This window comes from Silurus aristotelis (assembly GCF_946808225.1).
Source record: "Silurus aristotelis genome assembly, chromosome: 16".
Classification (NCBI taxonomy): Eukaryota; Metazoa; Chordata; class Actinopteri; order Siluriformes; family Siluridae; genus Silurus; species Silurus aristotelis.
Genome location: NC_139589.1, coordinates 5,872,586 through 5,897,527, shown reverse-complemented (window position 1 = coordinate 5,897,527; position 24,942 = coordinate 5,872,586). Strand labels below are relative to the sequence as shown.

Genomic DNA, 24,942 nt, shown 5'->3' with positions numbered 1-24,942 from the left:
TGAGAAATAGATAGATAGAATATACGAATGAAATATCTACGAAGGAAGGAAGCAACAAGCAAAGACATTTCAATAAATATTAAATGAAATAATGAACAAAAACTGAAAATAACAAAAACAAACTGTCTGTCTTGTGAAAATGTTTTGTTTTGTTTTGAGGCAAATCATTTATGGTGTCATTTATGGAATCAACTCTTTGGAGTTGACTCTTTCAACTCGTATCACCTTAGATGTGAACCAAAAAGCAGGTTGCCTAGAACTGAGTACGGAAATTAGATGAAGTGACGGTGATCATTTAGCTATTCATAAGGTAATTGGTTCAAATACCTTGTTGCTCATTGTTGGATGAATTGCAGAATAAAATTGCAACTATAAATGTATTATTATATTTATATTATTGGCAGGTGGTCGCTCAGTAACTAATATGTTGGACTTCTGATCGGAGGGTCGTGAATTTTAATTCATGCACCACGTTGCTGCCATTACTGGGCCCTTAGGCAAGGCTTTTTTATCCTCAATTTCTAAGTTGTATCTGCTCTGGATGAGGGCATCTGTCAAATGCCGTAAATAGTCATTCGCATCCATACGTCTTTTGCTTTCACTTCACCAAGTAATGTACCTCCTGTTTGTAAATATTAGTGCTGGTTCGACATGTTAACGCTAATAAAACAGCTATTGAAAGATAATTAATATGCCAAATTGCTCTTCTGTTCCTGACCAGTTCTGGTTGCCAGGTTACAATACAACTCCAATATCTATGATGCTTGCAAACGGAAGCAAAACATTATTCCATCATCGTTCCCTCGTGTTTAGACCGTCTTTCCTGATAGAGCTGTGCTTATGTATAGGCATGTTATCCATTTGTAAGCAGAGCTAGAGATGGATGTGAGGGTGCTTTTCTAAGTTGGTGAATAAGACTTATAATCCACATTATCTTAAACACTGCTCAATTTTTCATTAAAAAACAAAGTAGGCTCCACAGAAGAACATCTCAGTGTTAATGACCTCCTCGTATTACCAATTGCACAGTGATTTATGTCTGTGACTTTGGCAAGTGTGTGAGAAAGTAATCTAAAGATGTGAACATGTCTGAATTAACACCTGGTATTTTCCTGTGGAAAGAAAAAAGGTGACACGTTCCTGACTCTGTGAATCTTTTTTTTTCTTCTCTCTTTCTCTCTCTTTCTCTCTTTTTATAGGTGATACCGAACTAGGTAAGAGTGCTATTTGATTTTCTATTACTTGTGTATGTTGGACTTTGTTTTCTAAGACGAGAGTAAAAACCAGACACTGCATGCGAACATTAGCTGTGTAATAACAGACAGATAGAGAAATCCATGGCTTGGATTAGCATTGATTGGGCATGCAATCAGATGTCTTTTGGTCACGCTATGGGGGTTTGTATTGTTCCATTACAGCTGCCTTCTGTGGCAACAGTCAGATTTTCGTGAATTGAATTTGATTGTGAAGGAGTAGGTCATTTTTTTTTTTTTTTTTTGAGCACGCTGCCACAGTGTTACTTAAGGGCGTGCAGGATCGGACGGCTTCCTACGGAAACGTCGCTGCCGGGTTCGCTTCAGGACGCAAATCGTGCACGCTTTAATCTTGTGCTCTGAGCTCAAACACATTACACAGCTCCACATTCATGTCATGCAGCCGAGTCTTTGTTATTACAGCATCACAAATCTAAGGACATTTTCTCATCCGGGTCAAGATAGACGTACGCCTTTTCACACGTCTTACTAATGTGTAACCGTTGATCTAAATAAAACATTGTAATTTCTGGACCAAAAACAGGTCAAAAGGCAAAAAGAGGGGCACTTACTGCTCATTGTACTTACAGTTAACTTTTTCCACTACTAGTATGTTCATATACGTACTAGTATATTTGTTATTTTAAGAGTATAAATATTAAAATAGTGCAATAGCATAAAATATTCAGGTCTGTTTACTATATTAAGGCCATGTTTAATAATTCATTATGCTCAGAATCCATTATTATTGTACAGAGGGAAGTGGAAGCTCAATGGGTAAGAGATTGGACTTCTGATCAAAAGCTCAATCCTAAGATGCTGCTCCTGGGCCCTTGGGCAAGGCCCTTTAACATCCACTGCTCACGTGCATAAATGATTGTATGTTACTTCTTACAAGGACGTCAGCCAAATGCCATAAATGTAAATTAGCTAATATTTGTGACTTTATTTCCTTTAATGTACTGGGATATTGAGACGAGATAAAGATATCTTCTTCTAACGATAACGATCATTCTGAAAACTCCAAAATCAGTTGTTCATTCAACAATGTTCATTGTTAAAAGCGCTACACAAATACAAATGAATTAAATTGAAGTATATTTCTTTTCTAAACATTTTTGGTTCTGCCCCAAACTGTTGCCACACAGCTTAGTGCATAGGATGCCTGTAGCATTACATTCTCACTGCACTTCGACAAGGAGACCTAAACCTCTTTCAGCATGATATGCCCCTGTACACAAAGCCAGCTCCTTAAAGATATGGTTTACATGGGTTTGAGTGGAAGATCTTGAGTGGCCTCAACCCTATTGGATATCTTTGGGGTGAATTGGAACGCTGACTGCACACCGGGTCTCTCTGACTTTACTAACACCCTTGGAGCTAAATGAGCACAAATTTTCAGAAACATCTTCCCAGAAGAGTAGAGGTTATTATTATAACAGCAAATCAGGACTAAATGTGGAATGAGATCACAAAGCACATACACAATCTTATGCCATATAGAGTCTATAAAAGAAAAAAGTTTAAATGCTGTAGTCTTGCAGTAGTGTTCAGTATATAATATTATACACCATCTGTGATATATTGTTTTTTCCAGCTTAGTGTCAAATAGGCCCACTTGTGTAGGTAAAACAAATTAAAAAGGGGTTTCAGAGTAGCACTAGGTTCTACATCACATATTAAAAGTGCCTTTTTTCCAATGTAAATGTTGTTCAAATATAACAAGAGAAGGAGGACTTATAGACTGATGATGCATTCAGAACTTTTCCAACCTCAAAGGAGAAAAGAAATCCATTTGAATAGCTCTCCAAATTGTAATTACCACTCAAGAAGTCGAGATTCTCAAGTGCTTCTCACTTAGCACATCTCATAGCTGACTGTCTCCTGGTTCAGTTTGTACACAGTTTGACACAACTAGTGTGTGTTGTTTTTTTTGGGGTTTTTTTAGGTGTGTGAATGTTTATAAGTGAAAGTTTTCACTGTTTAATGCGGATAAACAGTCTGACAGCACTGAAATAAAGATTAGGAAATGATTTGTTTATTCCCGTTACGTCCTATAGTTTAGAAAATATGGTTCAAGTACAAAACTTCACTAAGAATAGGTTTAAAAGGATGAGTCTACCCCTCTAAGTGTGCATAGTTAGAGCAGATTAGCACATTAATGAGCTGTTTCCAGCACTCCAGTGTACTAGCTTTTTTTCCCCCTAACAGGTATTAGACCCAAGGCTGCGGTTTGAGCGAATGATATTTCGAACAGCTAGAAAAAATTTATTGCGAGGTTCATTCTGCAACCGAGACGCCTACTTATTGAATTTCAAACAGTGAACACTCATAGCAATGATTTGTAGCTTCATTTTGAACTGAAGTGTTAAATAACAGAAACTGAACAGTAATTATTAAGGAGTTCATCGTTCATTGTGGTTCGATTGTTCAGGATGTTGTTAGATTGTGCATTTAAGTTTATCTAATATCATAAGCCAGGGTTTAGGTGTGAAATAGATTAGCAATGGCATGGGGTTCAAATTAAATACTTAATTCCTTAATTAATGTAGACTACATATATTATCCAAATAATGAGCAAGTCAAAATAATGGCTTGGTATGTGAGAGTGAAAATAATTCTTGAATTAACTAGATACAAATCTAGCCTAAATAATTGATAATCAATTAAAGCAAGATATGAAATAAAAAAATCCAAATACTGAAGTCAAAATGCTGAGATATCTTTCAATAATGACTTAGTTAGTTTGTAATTAAATTACGTTTCTGATTTAAATGAACAAAATATCTCGAAATAACAAATTACTAAGTTAAAATTCACAATTTAATATGACAAAAAAAATTTGAGTTACATAATATGGACAAAAGTGTCAATAAGATTGAGATAAGATTGAGATCATATACATATATAACTGTAACCCATAAAACATTGTAAAAAGAGTTATTTTTTGATGTACAAAATGTGTATCTAATTCAAATATATGAAATTCTAGCTTCATATAATATATCTTTCTCGCTTTCTCTCTCTCTCTCTCTCTTAGATATATATAAATATATATATAAAGTTTGGACACACCTGCTCATTCAAAGAGTTTTCTTTATTTTCATGACTATGAAAATTGTAGATTCACACTGAAGGCATCAAAACTATGAATTAACACATGTGGAATTATATATGGAATTATATACATAACAAAAAAAGTGAACTGAAAATATGTCATATTGTAGGTTCTTCAAAGTAGGCATCAAGAGAATGCCAAGAGTGTGCAAAGCAGTAATCTAAGCAAAAGGTGGCTACTTTGAAAACCCTACAATATGACATATTTTCAGTTGTTTCACACTTTTTTGTTATGTATATAATTCCACGTGTTAATTCATAGTTTTGATGCCTTCAGTGTGAATCTACAATTTTCATAGTCATGAAAATAAAGAAAACTCTTTGAATGAGCAGGTGTGTCCAAACTTTTGGTCTGTACTGTATGTATATATATATATATATATATATATATATATATATATATATATATATATATATATATATATATATAAACTTTTGGTCTGTACTGTATATATATATATATACTCGTGACTATGATAGTTTGCAACTTTTTATTTGGAACTGGGCAAAGAGTAACTCGCGAAAAATCAAATAGTTTGCAAGAAACCGCAAGTAGCTCGAAAGTTTGGAGTAACATTTCAAATAGAGTTTGTACTAATAAATTACATAAAAATTACATATTTTATTATTGTATTATTCATTTAAAGTAGTAAATAAAAGCATTTATGACAAGTCATTCATAATTTTTTTGAGTTTACAGTACAGCACATGTACAGCAATTCCCCTTGAAAAAGGAGTCATCAAAAGGAAAAAGAAAAAACTCGGTGTTGAGTAATGGGATAATGGGATGCTTTAGAAGTGCACAGCAGATCATTCACACAGTCAGACATAATGCACTTACTAATGTCTCACCCCATCACATCACACTTGTCTATCTCGGGCCAGCACACATGTGGATTAGTAGTTGGTGTTGAAGTATTGGCTCCTGTGTTTGCTGAGTAAACAAACATCTCTAGGCCCTGCTCACACTTACCTGTCTATTTCTTCCTCCTATTTTCCCTTGAATAAAGCCATCCAGTGTGTGGATGAAGGGGTTCAACCTGGAATGCGGAGACGGCTATAGGGTATAAAGGGTGATAGGATGCCTGTACATGCCATTTTGGACATTTTGCTGCACTTCAAGAGAAAGGAGGAAAAGAGCAGAGCGTTTCCACCTGGGTTCTCTAATGACTTGAATAATAAATATCGCAGAATGAGAGAAACATTTTTTCAAAGAAATTCCAGTTATTTCTACTTTATGTGTAGGTTCTGCAGTAGATGTTAATTTACACATACATTTTATAGGACAAAAATATTAGGACACCTGACTTTTTCAGCCATTTCTTACCCAAAATTTTGACACAAAGCTGGAGACACACAGTTGTATAGAATGCCTTGGGATGCAGAAGCATGAATTTTTTATCTTCACTTAAGCTAGGAGACTCAATCACCTTCCAGCATGACAATGCCCCTGTGCACAAAGCCATGAAGATACCTTTTCATGGGTTTGCGTGGAAGCTTTTCATTAAGCTCCGACCTCAACCTTCTTGAAAACCTTTGCGATGAATTGAAACACTGACTGCACCTCAGGCCTCCCTCACCTCACTTACATCAGTACATTAATTTACTAGCACCCTTATTGCTGAATGAGCAGAAATCTCCATAAGCACACTCCAAAATCTAGTGGAACATCTTTCCAGAAGAGTGAAGGTTAGTTTAAAGGGAAATGGGGACTAAATGTGGAGTGGGATTTTGAAAAAGCACATACAGATTTTATAGTCAGGTGTCCAAAGACTTTAGTAGATTAAGTGCACTTGTGATCGAACAATTGCGCAAAATATTTCTGTAAAAATTGCGATTTGAGATCAAAACGAGAAAATATGATAGAAATAATGTTTTTTATCATTACATACATATATATATATATATATATATATATATATATATATATATATATATATATATATATATTTATTTATTTATTTATTTATTTATTTATTTATTTGTGTGTGTGTGTGTGTGTGTGTGTGTGTGTGTGTGTGTGTGTGTGTGTGTGTGTGTGTGTGTGTGTGGTGTGTGCGTATTTGTCTCTGTATTTCTTTCTGTGTTAAGAAAACTTTCCTATCTTTGAAAACTTAACCTTCAAACCTCCTTCCAAAAATATATCCAAGTAAACCTCTCTCTAATAATTTAATGTTTTACTTTGTTAAACAGCATTGTTTATTTTTATATATATATTTTTTCGAAACCAAGTTTACAAGGGCTGTCTGGCATACCTTGTTACTATAGAAACAAGAATATATTAGAATGAACCACTTCGATTTGAGAATTAAACAACAAAGTGGTGTAACTGTACATTACAGCCCAGTGTTTCTGTGAGGTTTGAGCAAGATGTGATCATCGCATTAGTTAGCTGATGGCAAAATGAAATACGACTGTCTGTCTTGTAAGAATGTCGGATGAAGGAGGTCCCTATCAACATCCAATTTACCTCGAATAATGAAAGCAGGACTTTTGTTTTTAATTAAAGTGAGACCTTTGGGCATGATTATAGGTAAAGCGATTAATCACTGCTCTGGTCCACTAAAGGGGCAGCGCTTTGGTCTGTGCGAATCACAAATGAAGCAGTGGCGCATGAGCAGACTTCACATAGATTTGCCCTGCCTTGTGAACTAATATGTGAATGTTATGTTTCATATTCAATCCACCCCCTGTTAGCAGTGTGAGAAAGCGGAGCCAGTTGTCTGATGCAGAGAGTCACATATACAAGGCAATCTGAGATATTTTGAGAGTTTTTTGATGAATGCAGGTCAAATACATAACTGCTGCTTCCTCCTGGGCTGATCAGAAGAGCCTGCAGTGAGGTGGTGAAATGCACAATGCTAGACATTTTTTTTTTTGCTTCAGAAAGACTATTAATGACTGTAAGCTTAACCAGAGAATACAACAAAACTGAGAATACTCAGCCAAAACTGAAATACATAGCTATTTGAAGCAAATAATACATTTAAAATGATCATTTATAAACATCAATATATATAATAATTTATTTGCTTTAATGCTTGTGAGGAAAAAAAAGGTTGGCAATGTTGTGCACTTGTAGCGTCAATGCCTCACAGCTAGGTTTAGTTTGGATGATCACTTACCACATGTAAAGTTTGACTTTTTCCTAATGTCCATTTGGGTTCTTCATCCTTTCCAGTTTCCTTCTAAACTGCTAAACTAATAGGGCACGATTGCACAAACATTCCCTGGATTGCAGTGGCATCTCAACACATTTACATTCACATTTATTGCATTTTGGAGGCGTCCTTATCCAGAGCGATTTACATTTATCCCATTCATACAACTGAGCAGCTATGGTATTAAGGACCTTGCTCAGGGGCCCAGCAGTGGCAGCTTTTGGTGTGGCTGGGATTTAAACTCATGCCCTTCAGATCCAAAGTTCAAATGCAGTAATTGAAATAATGTCACCTATTTTTCTAGTGTTAATTGTGACAAGGTTACAGCTACTCAAGTGACCTCTTTTTTCATCACTACAGTGAGCAGGGCTTTACATAACCCACAACACACTGAATCTTGAGGCAAGGCGCTCTGAGGTGATGCACAAAATGGTTGTAAAGAGTGATGATATGAGTTACTGTATCCATCATATATATGATCTGAACCATTCTTACTCTCCTCTGACCTTTCTCATCAAAAAGACATTTCCGCACAGAGGAGTGCTGCTCACTGGTTGTGTCTTTTCTACACCATTTTGTGTAAACTCCAGAGATGTGGTGTGGGGAAAATCCCTGAAGATCTGCAGTTCCTAAAATGCTTAAACCAGCTTGCCTGGCAAGTTTTATATATATATATATATATATATATATATATATATATATATATATATATATATATATATATATATATTAAAAAAACTGAGGATTTAAAATAAGCTTTGGAGAGCATCTCATGTCCTTGTAATGGCTTTGTATTAGGGGACAAAACAAAACAAAACAAACAAAAAAAAGCTGCCATGCTGCATTATTTCTTTCTTCCCTGATTAGCCTTTGCTCACTCTTTTCTGTATTCCCCTCTCCCTTCATCTTCATCTCTGTTGTCCCCATACATCTACAGCAGTGAAAAACAGACACATGCTCATTTGCCATAATCTGATTGTGAACTTCCATTTTTTTGTTCTTCCTCTGAAGTATGCAGCTGCTTCCCTCTGTTGGCAAGATCTTATCATGATTGCGAATATCACAAAGGCGCAATCCGTTTGTCTCTCCACAGGCAGCCACCTGACGTACGCCATTGGTTTCTTTTTTGTTTTCGTTTTTTTTGAAGATGCTGTGGGTGCTTGATTGCACTTTAATCCGCTTCATTTACAAGCCGAACATGGCTAACGATTTTTACACCTAATCCCTCTCTATATTTACCTATCTGGAGGCAGCTTGTAAAACCTGCAGTTCTGCTTGTTATGATGCTCACATCTGTCTGCATGTTTAAACGCATAGTAAACACTTTAGAAAAAAAAAAAAAGAGCTCTGATCATAGAGCTCTTTTTGACGAGCCGCCTGTCACCAGCTGGAGCGAGAGGGCTGCTGTCAAGGTCACTGTCCTTATCTGCAAATCTTAGCAATTTCCAATGATCCATGGCTCACCACTGCCCTTGGAGAACGTCACGTGAGGGTTTATGTAGGTAGGCGAGCGTATGCTGGGTGGCCTTTAAGGCCGTATTTGCTTTCAACGCAGCAGCAGGAGTGACACTATGGTCTCTCGTTGTACGGTGAAGCTGCTTAGTGCCTATTAATCAATGAGGCTAAAAACAAAGCTCTGATGAGCTAAAAGGTCACCTGATCTGCTCGCTGACAGTCCATTTCAAATCTGCAAGGAGCTCATTTACACAACTGCTCGTCTTTGTCATCTGCTGGGTTACTCTTTGTTAGTGCCACCATGTGAATCTTTTAGAATGAAGGCTAAAGTATTGATTTTCTTCATAGAATTTTTTTTCCATTATGATGCATGAAATGCAACTATTTTATTCAGACTGACTATAAGTACATATTACTTGGTTCTCACAGGGCCAATAATGAAACTGGAATGTGTTATCATTTAGTATTAAGCAATAACAGGGGTTCAGTGCTCGCCTAACTGAACTGCTTACACAGGCTTGAGTTAAAGTAGAGTAGACTTGAGTTAAAGTAGAGATACAGTAGGTAAAATATGACAAAACCTTTCTTCAACTACTTCAAAAAGGATAAAGCTGCAATTAAGAGTTTCTTCCATCATTTCTTCCTCTCAAAATGTTTTGTTCACTTCTGAACTGACACTGAACTGTATGTTGGTGATACCACCAAGCGCCAATCAAAACAAGTTTAAAACAGCGTACTCTACCCTGATTGGTGGCTCGCTGTGTGCTGGAACAGTTTTTTTTATTCGCTCATAAATAAAAAGGAACGACTGATTTCACAAAATGTAGTAAAAAGTGAGATATTTAAAATGTAGTAAAGTTAAAGGAAAAGTCTCCCGAAATGTAAATACTTCAGTAAAGTACAAATACACAAAAAAGCTACGTAAGTACAGTAACAAATGACATTTACTACATTACTGTACTCCACTGCAGATAAATAAAGTAAGTAATAAATGAACAAAGGACACAAAATCAGACTCCGGGAGGTGAAGCGTTTTCTTGTGTTCATTCATTCAATTCTTCAAAGTAGCTCACAGTTTTTCTTGGGCCGCATAAGGGAAAAGCCTCACACAGAAGCATTTGCGGATTATCTATTTTTTCTTCCACTTGTGATATAACAAGGAGTCCACACTGAGCAGCTGGAATCCACTCCACAGCAGAGCACACCGGGGCCCATTGTGTCGGCATATGAGTACATTCGATTGTTCATCGATTTCCATTTCTCGCCTGTGCATTGTGCACGTTGCGAGTCGAACGCCCTTCATCCGAAGCCATCTAGATCGATTCCGAATATTCATTCCTCGCAATTCACTAAGGAACTGCATTCCTATTCTTTTTTTTTTTTTTTTTTTTTATTCATCGCCTTTAACATTCTGCCGCCTTGATCCGTGCGATTTACTCATCAAAATTTGGAGCAAGAAATCCTCGTCACTGAGGCTCGTCTTGCTTGTCTCGTCTTGTTTTGGGCTCAGAGGCATCAACCAGTTTCCCTTGCTCCTCTTTCTCCCTAATCAGTCACACACATTTGCACAGCCATACACACTGGGTTGTTCTGCGTGGTAGAGGTTACTGCCGGAGCTCTAATGACGTGAAGAGAATGTGCCATTTCTCCCGGCTGGAATTTCCCTGTTTCATCTCTCCGCTGCGTCACCACGGAACGGTGGCGTTCACACCCCGGGTTGCTGTAAGCGCTTTAGCGCTGCTTCTTTCAAGCGAGACTGATATCTGCTCCTGCACTGCTCTTGACACTTGTTCATTGTTTGCTGTCACCTTATCAGCTTATCTATGGGGCTAGCTGGCATATGCACAATAATGAGGATGCTATTGCATCTGCTTTGGCATTATTGCTCCAGCTGTGTCTCCAAAAACCCAAATCCAGCTGGAGCTCATGGCTTTAAATTAAACACTATGGCACGTTCTTTCACACAGAGACTGATGAGACTGATTCAGAGAAAGGATCACTGATGCGACACCACAGCAAGGAGATCTGTGTAACTATTACTTGGAATTTTGACTTTTTTTTTTCAGCATATAAGATATTATTCCTACTGTTGTGAAGAAGCATCTGGTGAGACTTTCTGCTCTCTTTCACAAAGCTTTCCAACAACTTGTTCAAATCGTAACGTAAAGGTTTTTTTATGCAGAACGGCTGTTTTTACCAGTCTGGCTCCTTTCCAACATGATCTTTGATCATCATATAAAGATTGTGTATCTAAAGTGAAAACATTTTGCTGTTACATATTTACAGTTTCTTATATCGGAGGGATTACTGTATGTTATCTGAAGAAAAAACTGTTTTGTAATTTTATTTTGTTCATATCATTAATGGCAATAGGATTGCAGCCCACAGCAACATCTGATGGGTTTTCCAGGACCATTAAACAAATATCAGAGGTTCCAAAAACACTGGCTCATGGGTAGTTAGGGTGCAGGTAGGTTTTAAAACCAAGCTGCAATAGTGTGATAGTAAATTTTTAGGGGGCTCTGGTACATCTAGACGTCTAACATTCGTCAGAACAAATCTAATGCATTAGGCAATATAACCAAGAGCCTTTTAGACACCCAGTACACAAGCACACATAAACACACACTTATACTCTACACTCATTTCGAGTAAGACTCATTCTGAGTAAGATCCCTATTATTCCAGCTGAAATGCTCTTTTAGAAATAGACGTTTTAGACTTATAAATGACAAAGCACAAACATCCCCCCCCCCCCCCCATCTAATCTCTATTCATTACCATTTCTATTTTTTTTTTTTTTTTTGAGAACAGAAACCGGTTTACTTCAACTTCGGTTACTTTAAAAGTTTTACGATCCTTAAGAGCACCTTCCTCTTGAGCAGAATATTTAATGCAGTAAATAAATGCAGCTCTAGTATAAATATAAATCTCATTATAGAAGCGAAAAACTCAGTTTTCCTCATGGGGATCAACGAAATATCCTCAAAAAAAAAGCATTTTTATAACGTAGGCTTAATTTGATCAGTTCTATTTGGAGAAATGTTATCAAACTAATATTATTATTATTTTTTACAGCTTTTTTTTTTATATTTTTTTTTACTGCTGCAGCACTTCAGCATTGCTTATCAGCACTTGTTTTACAAAAGAAATGATTGAAATTCGTTCCAAAGCTTTGTTTTAAATGCCTTTGCAGGCTACTACGTGACACAACAAAGGAGTATTTGCCCGGTTTTTTATTTAAAGGAGATTATATATTCAAATCCTGATGATGTCACAGCACAGACGGGCTTCCTCTGTCAGAGAAGATGTCATCGTCCAAACATGGACATTTGCTGCGGTTTTATGTTTGTAGATGTCCATGATATTTCCTAATGGATATTTCCTAAAATTGTCTGTTTTTCCCATTATAATTAAAAATAAATAAAGCACCGTGACTCTAAACAGAAAATGAAGATGAATGCATGACCTACAGCCAAACACCATGTCCAGTATGGACCCCTGTTAATCAGTGCAGCTCCTTAGACTGAAATCTTGGAAAGGCAGACTTCAGGCTACTCATGATGATAAAGATGTTAAATGCAGGACCAGCAGTGAAGGTAGAAGCACAAATAAGTGCAAAATTGAATTCATGCATTAGGGGAATATACAAGGCCCAACCCAGTCAGTAACCTGAGCTCAGGATCGAACTCTAGAACAAGCTATCATGGTCATGCAGTGAGCAGAGAGCTATAGCTGTACAGCTCCATGGGATCAATACAGATTGGGATTCCATTGACTTATTCATTCTTCAGTAACCTTTTTAATATTTAGGAAGTCACCTTGAATATTTTTGAAGTGTACAAAGAAGACAGAGAACCTGGATGAAAACCCATGCAAACACCAGGAGAACATGAGAAACCCTGCACAGACAGCGACCCGAGATCAGGATTGAACCTGTCGACCTGGAGTTGTGTGGCAGCTACACTACTCATAGTGCTACCATGATGCTTATTTGGATTCCTAGCTGAGAAAATTTACACCATTTAGGGACTTTGTGTTTTTGTGACAAAATTATTTTTAAATCCAAAAATTGGAGGAATTGGGGATCGGTTTTGTGCTAATGGCCATCAGTGAAAGGTTTGTAGCCTAAAAATAGTGGAACTAAATGAAATATATATCCAGTGTAACGCAGATGAATATAAGTTCCCATCTGAGTCAGGTTACTCTCAAGATATTTTCCTCATATGATCTCAAAGAGTTTTTTCTTGCCACTGTCGCCACTTGTTCACTCTTTAGGGATAAAACATAATGGCACTAGATTCAAAATTTAAGATGCTTTGTGACATAAAAATATAAGGGAAAAATTGCCTCTCTAGTTAATATTATTATGTATTTATTAATTAATCAATTTATTTATTTATTATCAGGATAATTATATGTAAATTATTTGTTATAACCATACAGACCAATCAAGGATGCAAGGTGAAGTCAATTTATTTATTTATTTATTTTTTTTTATCTCTCAGTATTTGTCTGAATGCAGTGGTGTTAATGTGCAGTAAATATGGAAAGTTTTTTATTATTATTATTATTATTATTATTATTCATCAATTTAACAAAAGGATTGGTATGTAGGATTGTTTTGAAGGTGAAGAAGAGGAGGAGAGTAAGGACTGAAAGAAGAATAAGATGGTGGAAACTGAAGGAGGAAGACTGTAGTGTGTGATTCAGGGAAGAGATCAGACAGGGGCTCGGTGGTGGTGAGGAGGTGCTGGATGATTGAGCAACTACTGCATAAGTGATAAGGGAGACAGCTAGAAAGGTACTTGGTGTGACATCTGGAAATAGAAAGAAAGACAAAGACGTGGTGGTGGAATGAGGACGTGCAGGACTGCATAAGGAGAAAGAGGTTGGTGAAACAGAATTGCAAAGAAGTTGGACACTAAGGAGGGAAAAAAGGATTTGTACCGATTGGCCAGGCAGAGGGACCTAGCTGGGAAGGATGTGCTGCAAGGTAAAGCAATAAAGGATGGAGATAGAAATGTGTTGACTAGTGAGAAGAGGATGAGAAGATAGAGGGAGTATTTTGAGCAGCCGATGAATAAGGAAAAATGAGAGAAGATTGGATGGTGTGGAGATGGTGAAGCAGGAAGTGCTTAGTATGTAGGCTTAGTAGGCTTAGTCATGAGGGAGTAAGAGCAGCAATTAATACATACTGGTAAAAGCATGGAGATGTTTAAAAGAGATGGCAGCGGAGTTTTTACCAGGATGCCTGAGAAATGGAGAAGGAGTTTGCTGGTACCGATCTTTAAGAATAAGGGAGATGTGCAGACCTGCAGTAACTACAGGGGAATTAAGTTGATCAGTCACACCATGAAGTTATGGGAAAGAGTAGTGGAAGCCAGGCTGAGAGGAGAGGTGACCATCTGTAAGCAACAGTATGGTTTCATGCCGAGAAAGAGCATTACGGACGCATTATTTGTTTTCAGAATGTTGATGGAGAAGTATAGAGAAGGTCAGAAGGAGTTGCATTGTGTGTTTGTGTATGAGGACTGTGTGATAGCAGTGGAGTGTGCAGTAGGAACGACAGACTGGTTCAAGGTAGAGGTTGGACTGCATCAAGGATCGGCTCTGAGCCCTTTCCTGTTTTCAGTGGTGATGGACAGGTTGACGGACAAGGTCAGGCAGAAGTCTCTGTGGACTTTAATGTTTGTGAAAGATATTGTGATTTATGGCAGGAGTAGGGAGCAGGTTAAGAAGAGCCTAGAGACATTTATGGATGTGGTGAGGGAAGACCTGCAGGTAGTTAGTGTGAAAGAGGCAGATGTAGAGGACAGCGGGGTATAGAGACAGATTATCCACTGTGGCAACCCCTAATGGGAGAAGCTGAAAAAAAGAAGAAGAATTTCAACAAAAGTCTTGGGACACCAGATTTTTCCAACCATATGTGGTTCTTTTCCAAACCGTTAGCACAAGAGTTGGAGGCACACTCTTGAATAGGATGTCTTTGGATGTGGCAGCATAAAATTTTCCCTTTCAGTTGAACTAGGAGACCCAAACCTGTTCCAACATGAGAATAATCCAGTGCACAAAGCCAGTTTCATAAAGATCTGCTTTACATGGGATAGAGTGGAAGATCTTGAGTGGCCTGCTAAAGAGCTCTGACCTCAGCCCTATTAAAGATCTATGGGATGAAATTGGGACACTGACTGCAGGCCAGACCTTCTCACCTCACCTACACCAGTGCCTGATTAATACCCTTGTGGCTGCTCGTAAAACGTTGGGCTAGCCCTAGTATCACCAAGCTGCAACTCTTGGGTTCTTGTCCAATGCCCTTGACTGACTCTGAGCTTTTCTGACAAACAACTCAAATGACATTGGGATATGGGTGGGTTTGACTTTACTGCCCTAACTGGAAATAATAAATGCCCTTTACAATCATCTCCAATATTGGCCATAAAATAATAAGTCAAAATATAAAATTTTCTATACTGATTCTGGGCACTGCAAAGAACTTTCATGAAATTTTCAAGAAATTTTACTTTATAATTATTGAAAAAATAAAAAAGCCTTTCCCCAAGCTGCCATCAGTGTGTGTTCTTTTCCCATGCAGAACTGATGCACCAAGCAAAATGACAAGAATCGTGCCCTGTCTCTCATCACGCTGAGAAAACGCATGCTCCCAGAGCTTTCTCTGATTTCATATTTAAGAGTCATTAGACGTTTCAGCCTCATGCTGACACAATCATTATTTTTGGCGTTCCTTAAAAAAACGGCATATGATTTTCAACACCGAGGCGGCGTTTAGAGGAGTGATGGAAACTGTAATATGTTTAAAGTCAGGGAGCTGTCGGAGAATTTGAAGATGTCGAAGAGAAGGAACCCTGTCACATTTTAGCTCTGTGATAGAAAACGACTCGACGTTGTTAGAACAGAGTTTTTTTTTCCCAGCTCCTTCTCCGCCTCCGGACTGCCATCATGAAGATCCATTAAGGCTCCGTAGACGTTCAGAACCCTGGTGTGTGCCTGAATGCCAATGTCATTTGTGTTGCTCTTTTGGGTAAAAAAAATAATAAAATGAAAAGAAAAAAAACAAGAACAACAACAACAACAACAGAAAAAAAGTCAAAGGAAAATGCGTTACTTGGTTCTGATAGCAACAGAGGACAGAGTTGGATTGACTGTGCTTTCGTCATTATCTTCACATGTACTACACATGCATACACACACACACACACGGTGGTTAGTGGGGTTAGAATGTACTATATCTTCTATGCAAATGTTTATTTCTTTCATCTGTGCCAGTGGAAAGCTTTATTTTTACTCCGACTTTTTTTTTTTTGGCTTTTTATTAATTCATTAATTTTATTTTATTTTTTTATATTTATCTGCAATTGAAAAGATAACACTTCCATTTGTGTCCCCCACATGCTTCATGCCACTGGGCGTTCCTCATCCTCATCTCTCAATGTCAATACTGGAAAGTTTTTTTCCTTAGGATATGGTGTCTCTGAGGGTTTGGGTAGAAAAAGCACCACTGCATGAGTTTCATGCTGCATGTCTGATGAGTCACAAACAGAAAGAAAGAAGTGTGCGGCTCAGCACCGCTATTAGCTTCATTATCTATTTCTTCTGCTTTTTTTTCCACCATATTGTTTTTCCTCAGACAGTGACTGACATCTGTTTACATCATCTGACATCCAGCACTCTCTCCGAATATAAACAACTGCATGTTTTCATTTTTGAGCTCTTTGCTCCAGATAATGATCTTCTCTAGGGACTACATGCGTACGAATGTGTGAGTTTTTTATTTATTTTTTGCACTGAAATGTAGCTCCTGCTACAGTAGTAGTAGTACCATTTGGGTGATTGATGTGGCACTGTGAGATAGCTGAATGACATTTGAAAAACACCTCAGTCATCCTAGACCTGTTTTTGTGCCACGAGTCAAGACTCGCGATTACAAATGCAGTTGTGGTTTGTGTTGTCAGTGCTAAATCTTGCTGCCATCACCCCACCCATTAACTTTAATTTATAATAGGACAGTGACCTGTGACAGAGATTATCTTTTTTCTGACCGCCTCTGGTTGAGGGAGGCAACCTATTTGCAATTCTGCATTCCTCAGCTGCAGCCGAGTGGATTTGAAGATTACAACTTTTCACGGTTAAATATTGAAGAGCCGGGGAACATTTCATTTCAATTTTTGCAATAAAATTTTATTCCTGTGGATTTATTTTGACTTATTTCATCTTTTCACACAATCTATGTCTTCTATCTATCTATCTATCTATCTATCTATCTATCTATCTATCTATCTATCTATCTATCTATCTATCTATCTATCTATCTATCTATCTATCTATCTATCTATCTATCTATTTATCTATCTATCTGTCTGTCTGTCTGTCTGTCTGTCTGTCTGTCTGTCTGTCTGTCTGTCTGTCTGTCTGTCTGTCTGTCTGTCTAAAATCATATTCATTTATGTATGTATGTATGTATTTATTTAAGGAAGAATATTTCACTGTCACTGAATGCAAAATGGTTAAACTAGTTGTCATCATCTGTCATCTAAAATTTCTATCAAACTTTTTTTTTGGTAAATGTGTCTGAAATTAATGAATTGTGCAGACGAATCTTGAATGTCACTAATGAAGGCAGTAGCTCAACCAATAATCAACCAGTTCTCTTAAACAGGTGAAAGCTTCAATTTGTGAGGGTATACAGACAGAGCAAAACATAGAATTACAATTTAAAAGAAAAATGGATGAACAACCAAGAAATGGACAAACACTAGTATTGTGCAGTAGAAGTGTGAATCCTCTTGCAATCGGTATAAATCAAATATGCAATCACATGAATAAATTTGTGCCGCTGAAATTCATAGATGGCGTACAGAAGAAATTCAGCCTTGTGCTTTTTCAATCATTATGATCCAAATCGTAGTTTAGAGCAGAAAATACTAAAACTGTGCGCCATCATACTGACAACATGACGAAACATTTTGACGACCTTGTTAGTGAACAATGACAAAAGGAAGTGTTCTTCTGATAGGAATAAGATGTTCATTGACACAAATACTAACTTCCACGAGATGAACTAATGATTTTCAGAGAAGTACAGGCTTTTGCAAGAAATCCAATGTACTGTGCTGCTTGTACAAATTGTTTTGAAAATGCACTTACTGGTTTGCAAATATTAAGGATTTGACAAATGCTTTGAACAAAAAGTGTAGTTTGAGTACTGAATAAACGTGGCATGCTGTTATAGGAAAATAATCTATAATCAGTTTATTGTCCAGTACTACATAACCTCCCTTTTTTTGCTGGTGTTTACTTAATATAATATTTATATTACATTAATATTGACTCTAAACTTAAGTGCAGTAGTGGTGTTGTTTGAGTTCAGGGCTCTGTGGAAGTCACTCGAGATCTTCCACGCCAACCTCAACACCTCATGAAGCTCTCAGGGAGCATCGTCAAACTGAAAAGGGTTTGAGCTTCTCAGTTCTAGTCAAGGGAAGTCTTCATTCTACAGCATATTATGATATTCTAGACAATCGTGTGCTTAACGACTTTGCGGCAACGTTTTAAGAAAGAAGCACGTATGGATGCGAAGGTTAGGTGTCCACGTACTTTTGAATAGAATCAGAATTTATTACTTTCTTATGCCTCGTTATTTCTTTTCTCTCCTTTTTCTTCTTTAGTTTTTTTTTTTTTGTTTTATATTGTTTAATGTTTAATATGTAATATTGCTGTAGTTTGCCTGGAGCCTCACTTAAGAATTTTATAGTACAAACTGTCACTGACATCTGTACATATGACAAATAAATCTTGAAACTTGAAACTTATATTGGCGATCCATTTTAAAACAAGAACAATTTGGTGTCAAAGCGGTGGTCCTGGCATCCCCATCACTAACTACAGTGTTCATTGCTCTGTCTGCCCCTGTGGGCACTGTTCTGTCCATTATTGACACAATATCTGCACCTATATTGCAATTCTTTTTAAAACGAGCCCAATTTGGTGTCAATGGGGTGGTCCTGCATGGCATCCTTATCACAAACTACAGTGCAGTGTCTATTACTCTGTCTGCCCCTAAACTAAGCATTCATGTGTCAGTAATTAAACAGATGTTTGAGAGACATAAAGACCGGACTGTATTATTCGACCCTGTAGAGCAGCAGTGGCAGGAGACCACTCACATTTTGCAGATGTTCTAGACAAGCGTGACCTTTAAAGTGCTGCATTAGATATAGTGCACACGGGGAGGACGGAGCGCATAGCTGCCAATATGCTTTTCTCACTGATTACACAATTAGCCTCGTCCCCTGATTAGGTTGCGTTTACTTCTTTTGCCGTCGCCAACTTCATTACTATCAGCACTACCGATGGTATCGCCAGCTGCGCGCTTAGTGAGACAGAGCGTTATGCCACGCACCTTGCCTTCTTCCTCTTCATTTCCTTTCTAATGCAAAAAAAAACGGTATGCATTTCATTTGTAACTAGTGATTATGCTGCATTTCGTATCGAACCGAATTACGGAAACATTATAAGAACAAAAGTATTGGGGCACCTGAGTTTTTCTGCCAGATGTGGTTCTTGCATATATGAATTTTATGGTCAGGTGTTTATAAACTTGATCATGTACTAAATATGTGTGAGTGTATGTAAGAGTGTGTGTGTGTGTGTGTTTTCAGAACAATACAGCATTATGAACCACCATATTTCTCCACCTGACAAAAGCCTGTTTTACACCAAAGTGGTGGAATTACATGTTCGATTTTTACTTGTCACACTGCATGCGATGACCTCAATAAGATCTCGGGTGAATGTGAACACATTCTGAGCAATAACGTGTTTTCCGTGTCAGATTACCCGATAACGATCCTCTATCGATAGAGCTGAAATTAAAGAAATTGACTAGGTTCGGCTGAAGGCATCAATCAGCGTGGTCTGGGCTCGTGCATGAAATCGGGCAATTGAGAGTAGAGCGAGGTCTTTGCATGAGAGCTGCAATGTTACGTGTTTCAGGGAGGAAAAAAACATTCACAGCTGGGTAAAAGGGGACACCATTGAAAGGTTGAAGTATTAGGGATATGTCCCATAAGTGCAGTGTTGCATTTATTACCAGGTACGAGGACTCTGGCATGTAGGATGGTGAGGTTACGATAATTATTATGAGCGAGTCAGTATTTCATTTTTTTTTTTTTTTTTTTTTAGATCAGAAATTAAATTCACTTGTTTAACCTTCACATCATGTGCACGTGATAAAAAACATTTCTCGTTGCTTTGATTAAATTGCGAATGCTTTTGTACATACATTTTTTTATTTGATTGTGTACAATTGTATGCTGTTTTCTACATTATCAGGTGTTTATGTCCATGTTAATCAGAATATATTATACTGGTTTCACCTGAATAGTCTTAACCCCCTAAAACATTTAGGCATCAGTTCATTGAATGCAAAATGGTTACAGTTTTTCTCAGTTGCTTTGGAGCATTTCTTGAATCATCCTTCATTTTTGCAAACCAGTAAGTGCATTTCTTAAAACAATTACAAACAGCACAACACATTGGATTTCTTGCAAAAGCCTAAACTTTTCTTAAAATCCTTAATTCTTCTCTCAAAAGTAGGTATTTGTGTCAAAGAACATCTCATTCCCATCAGAATGTAAAATCTCTGTGTCATTGTTCACAAACAAAATCATTTAAAACTTTCAGTCATGTTTTCAGTATGACGCTGCACAGTTTCAGTATTTCTTGATATAAACTACGGGTTGGCACAGAATTTGAATTTTATCTGTACGGCATCTATGAATTTCAGCAGCACAAATTTATTTTTTTATTGCATATTTGATTTCCATTGATTGCAAGAGACCAGACAGGATTCACACTTTTACTGTACTGTACAATTGTCCGTTCGGTTCTTGGTTGTTCATCCATTTTTAGAATTTATAATTCTGTAAATTGTTTTGTATACACTCTCCAATTACGTAAAGGTTCACGAGATGCTGTTTTAGAGAACTAGTTGATTATTGGTTGATCTGATGCCGTTCACTCGCCTTCATTAGTGATATTCAAGACTCATCTGCACAATTCATCAATTTAACATTTACAAAAAAACCCCCAAAAAAAACGTTTAATAAAGGTTTTAGATGATGACAACTGGTTTTATCATTTTGCAGTCAATGACTTATGCCATGAACTGATACTGAGATGTTTTGGTGGTTAAAACTATTCAGGTAAAACCAGTCTAATATATTTTGATCAACATGACAACAACTGATAATGTAGGAAACAGCAACACAATCGATTAAATGGATGTGGCAAAGCATTTGCAATTTGATCAAAGCAACAAGAAATGTTCTTACGATAAGCACAAGTGACTAAAATGATGTGGAGGTCGAACAAGTAGTTTTGAGAATTTCATTTCTGATCTGAGAAATGCTCTAAAGCAACTGAGGAAAACTGTAAACCAGTTGTCAAAATCTGTCAAGCTTAAATTTCTATTCAACTTTTTTTTTTATAAATGTGTCTTGAATTGATGAATTGAAAAGATGAATCTTAAATTTCACTAATGAAGGCGAGTTGAAAATTCTCTCCTCCACGTTAACCCCATACTTCTTGTTGCCTTCTGCCTTGCTCGCTGTTAGCTTTGTAAACTAGCCTACATATGTGGTGTGTGAGAGCCAGGAAACAATACACCAGGGGTAGGTTGAAAAAGCTGTGACAAGAAATAAGTTGATGGGTTGAAAACAGCACTCATTGAGAAGAACAAATATTGATCACGTCACCAAATAGATTAAAAGTAAAGAAACGAGCCTGTTTTGAAAATGTAAGAAGCAGAAAGTACAGATATTTGTGTAAAAAGTGTAATGAGTGAAAGTTAATAGTTGTCTGAAAAATAAAGTAAAATACTGACACCAGAAAAATCTACTTAAGTACAGAATTGCTTCCCATCTTTGGTCTTCAACTGCTTTTCTTATATCTTTAATTTATGCCATTGGCCACTTGGAGGATTCACAGTATAAATTTTATTACACACCGATCAGACATAACATTATGACATTATAGTATTATTACCGGTGAAGTGAACAACATTGATTATCTCTTCATAATGGCACTTGTTAGTAGGCAGCAAGTGAACATTTTGTCCTCAACGTTGACGTGTTAGAAGCAGGAAAAATGGGCAAGTGTAAGGATTTGAGTGAGTTTGAAACAAGTGCCAAATTGTGAGATCTAGACGACTGTATCAGAGCATCTTCAAAACTCTCTTGTGTGGTGTTCCCGCTCTGCAGTGGTCAGTATCTATTAAAAGTGCTCCAAGGAAGGAACAGTGGTGAACCGGCAACAGGATCATAGACAGCCGATGCTCATTGATGCACATTAGGGGCGAAAGCTGACCCGTGTGTTCCAATCCAACAGACGATCTCATGTAGCTCAATTTGCTGAAGAAGTTAATGCTCCATGGGTCTGGACTGTTTTGGCAGGAAAATAGGAACCAGCACAATATTAGGCAGGTGGTCATAAAGTTATGCCTGGTCAGTGTATGGTGTATCATATGACTATAAACTCATGAATATATCCAAATGAGGGAAAAAATGAGATCTTTACCAATCTCAAAATAACTACTCTGTACCACCACGGTGAGCAGAAAAGCATCTCAGATTGCATAATGATATCGATTTTTAAGAACATGCAATAACATGAAAAAAACACATTGAATTCCACTTCCTGTCAGCCAACAACAGGAATCTGAGGCAACGTTTGGCACTGAACCTAGACAGTCGATGATCTGAAAAAAGATCAGATGATGTTTATATACTGTATATATATATATATATATATATATATATTAAAAAAAAACTTTCAGCCGGTATTGATTCGAGCTATTGTGGAGGCTAGCTTCACACTTCAGGCGTATTAATGATTAATGATGTCCGTTTTCATATCTGCAGTGCTGAAAATAGGTTTTATACAAGATCCCCAGTTTCTCGACCCGTATTTCGTTCAATTTTGGTGCGTGTTTAATCTGCAAAGCAAATGGCTTCAACAGCTGCAGGCCGCGGACTTAATCAACTGTTGAAATTTCTTTCTGAGAGGAGCCTCTATTCCACCCACTAAAGAGCAACCAGAGTGACAGACATGCCAACCACCTGTCAGACACACACACACACACACACACACACACACACACACACACACAGATGGAGGTGAAAGAGAGATGAACTTCCAGTCCATCTACCTTCCCTGATTTGGCTGGAGTGTTGTAGGAGGTAGAGGAAGTGGCGCTCTAATTGGACACGTCTGTCTCGGTCTCTGTTCTGGACTCAGCTGGCTGGAGCATGATGAGAGCCAGGAGAAGGGCACAGTATTATTTTTAAGACAGAAAACCACTGAAAGGGAGTAATAACACTCGTAAGATTACACCTGGCTTGGCTTTACTCTCACTCCGGAGCTATCACTCTGTCTCTCAAGCTCTTTCTTTCTATTTCTCTTGTACTCGTTGAGGACACGCTGTAGTATTGGGTTGGATTTTTCTTAAAAGAAATCTGCCAGGATTGGTTAGAAAGGAACTGGGTCTGTAAATGAACCTGAACTAATGATGTCCTGAAAGTACGGTGGTCCGGGAAAAGCCATCGCATGAGGCTGTGGCTGAATTCAGACACAGGCAAAAGTTTGATATTTGAGCCTTATATTTCAGCACAACTATGTGAGAATATTTCAACTGCAAAGATTATGCTGATTAGGATTCAGTTTAACCAACAAGCTTTTTAAAGCTATCTCAAACCTAAGTGTTTTCCCTCATGTAGTCAATGTCATGAATTTATAAGTTAAATAAAGTATAGCTGCATGTCATAGCAAAACAGATACCTTCAATTCAGTTCATTTTTCTTTTCACTTTTGGTGGTAATTTGACTTTAACTTAACTTTTAGTTTTTAAGAAATACAGATACATTTTAATTACATTTATATTTATGTGTATAGCGCTTTTAACATTGTCTCAAAGCAGCTTTATACAGATAAAGCAGGGATAAAAGCATGTATGCATTTGTTTCTTTTAATTGCAAGTTTGTCCATAATAAGTGAACAGTGGCGACTATAGAAAGGAAAAATTTCCTGAGATGGCATAAGGAAGCAATCCAATTGAGAGAAATCACATTTAAAAAGGAACCCATCCTCATCTGGGGGGCACCAAATGTCCATTCATTACAGTTCCATCATTGTTCAGGGTCTTCACTCTGGATAAGTGCGTCTGCCAAATGGCGTAGTTGTTAAGGTGTGCAGTGTTAAAGCAACCTGTGGTCCTGAGCCATTGTAGTAGACTGTTGAGATTAACCACGTCCAAAATACATCCTCTAAGATCCAGAATCTCATGGATCCCCAGGCCGTTGATGCAAAATCTTCCCCAGGTGCACCGAGTGGCCTTCATACAAAAGAGAACGAAATCCAGAGGCAGGACACCTGAAGGGAGGGATTTCAGTTCCAGAAATCTTCTTTTAGACACAAATAGGGAGTATATTAGGGGTATATTGAGGGTATAACATCATAAGCCACTATACCATTATACAGTGAGGAAAATAAGTATTTGAACACCCTGCTATTTTGCAAGTTCTCCCACTTAGAAATCATGGAGGGGTCTGAAATTGTCATCATAGGTGCATGTCCACTGTGAGAGACATAATCTAAAAAAAAAAAAAATCCAGAAATCACAATATATGATTTTTTAACTATTTATTTGTATGATACAGCTGCAAATAAGTATTTGAACACCTGAGAAAGTCAATGTTAATATTTGTTTGATTGCAATTACAGAGGTCAAATGTTTCCTGTAGTTTTTCACCAGGTTTGCACACACTGCAGGAGGGATTTTGGCCCACTCCTCCACACAGATCTTCTCTAGATCAGTCAGGTTTCTGGCCAGTCGCTGAGAAACACGGAGTTTGAGCTCCCTCCAAAGATTCTCTATTGGG

General features: G+C 37.5%; 1 protein-coding gene across 10 annotated transcripts in view; it reads left to right on the top strand.

Annotated features, from left to right (window-relative positions):
• Positions 1-24,942, top strand: part of nrxn2a (neurexin 2a) — a 408,435-nt gene that overhangs the window by 128,732 nt on the left and 254,761 nt on the right. For 5 of the 10 annotated variants that reach the window (XM_083565432.1, XM_083565429.1, XM_083565428.1 and 2 more), the window contains one exon: positions 1,200-1,214. The exons of the other annotated variants lie outside the window; for them this stretch is intronic. In XM_083565432.1, coding sequence (XP_083421558.1) covers positions 1,200-1,214 — 15 coding nt within the window. The remainder of the gene's footprint in view (positions 1-1,199; positions 1,215-24,942) is intronic. 10 annotated transcript variants of the gene reach the window in all.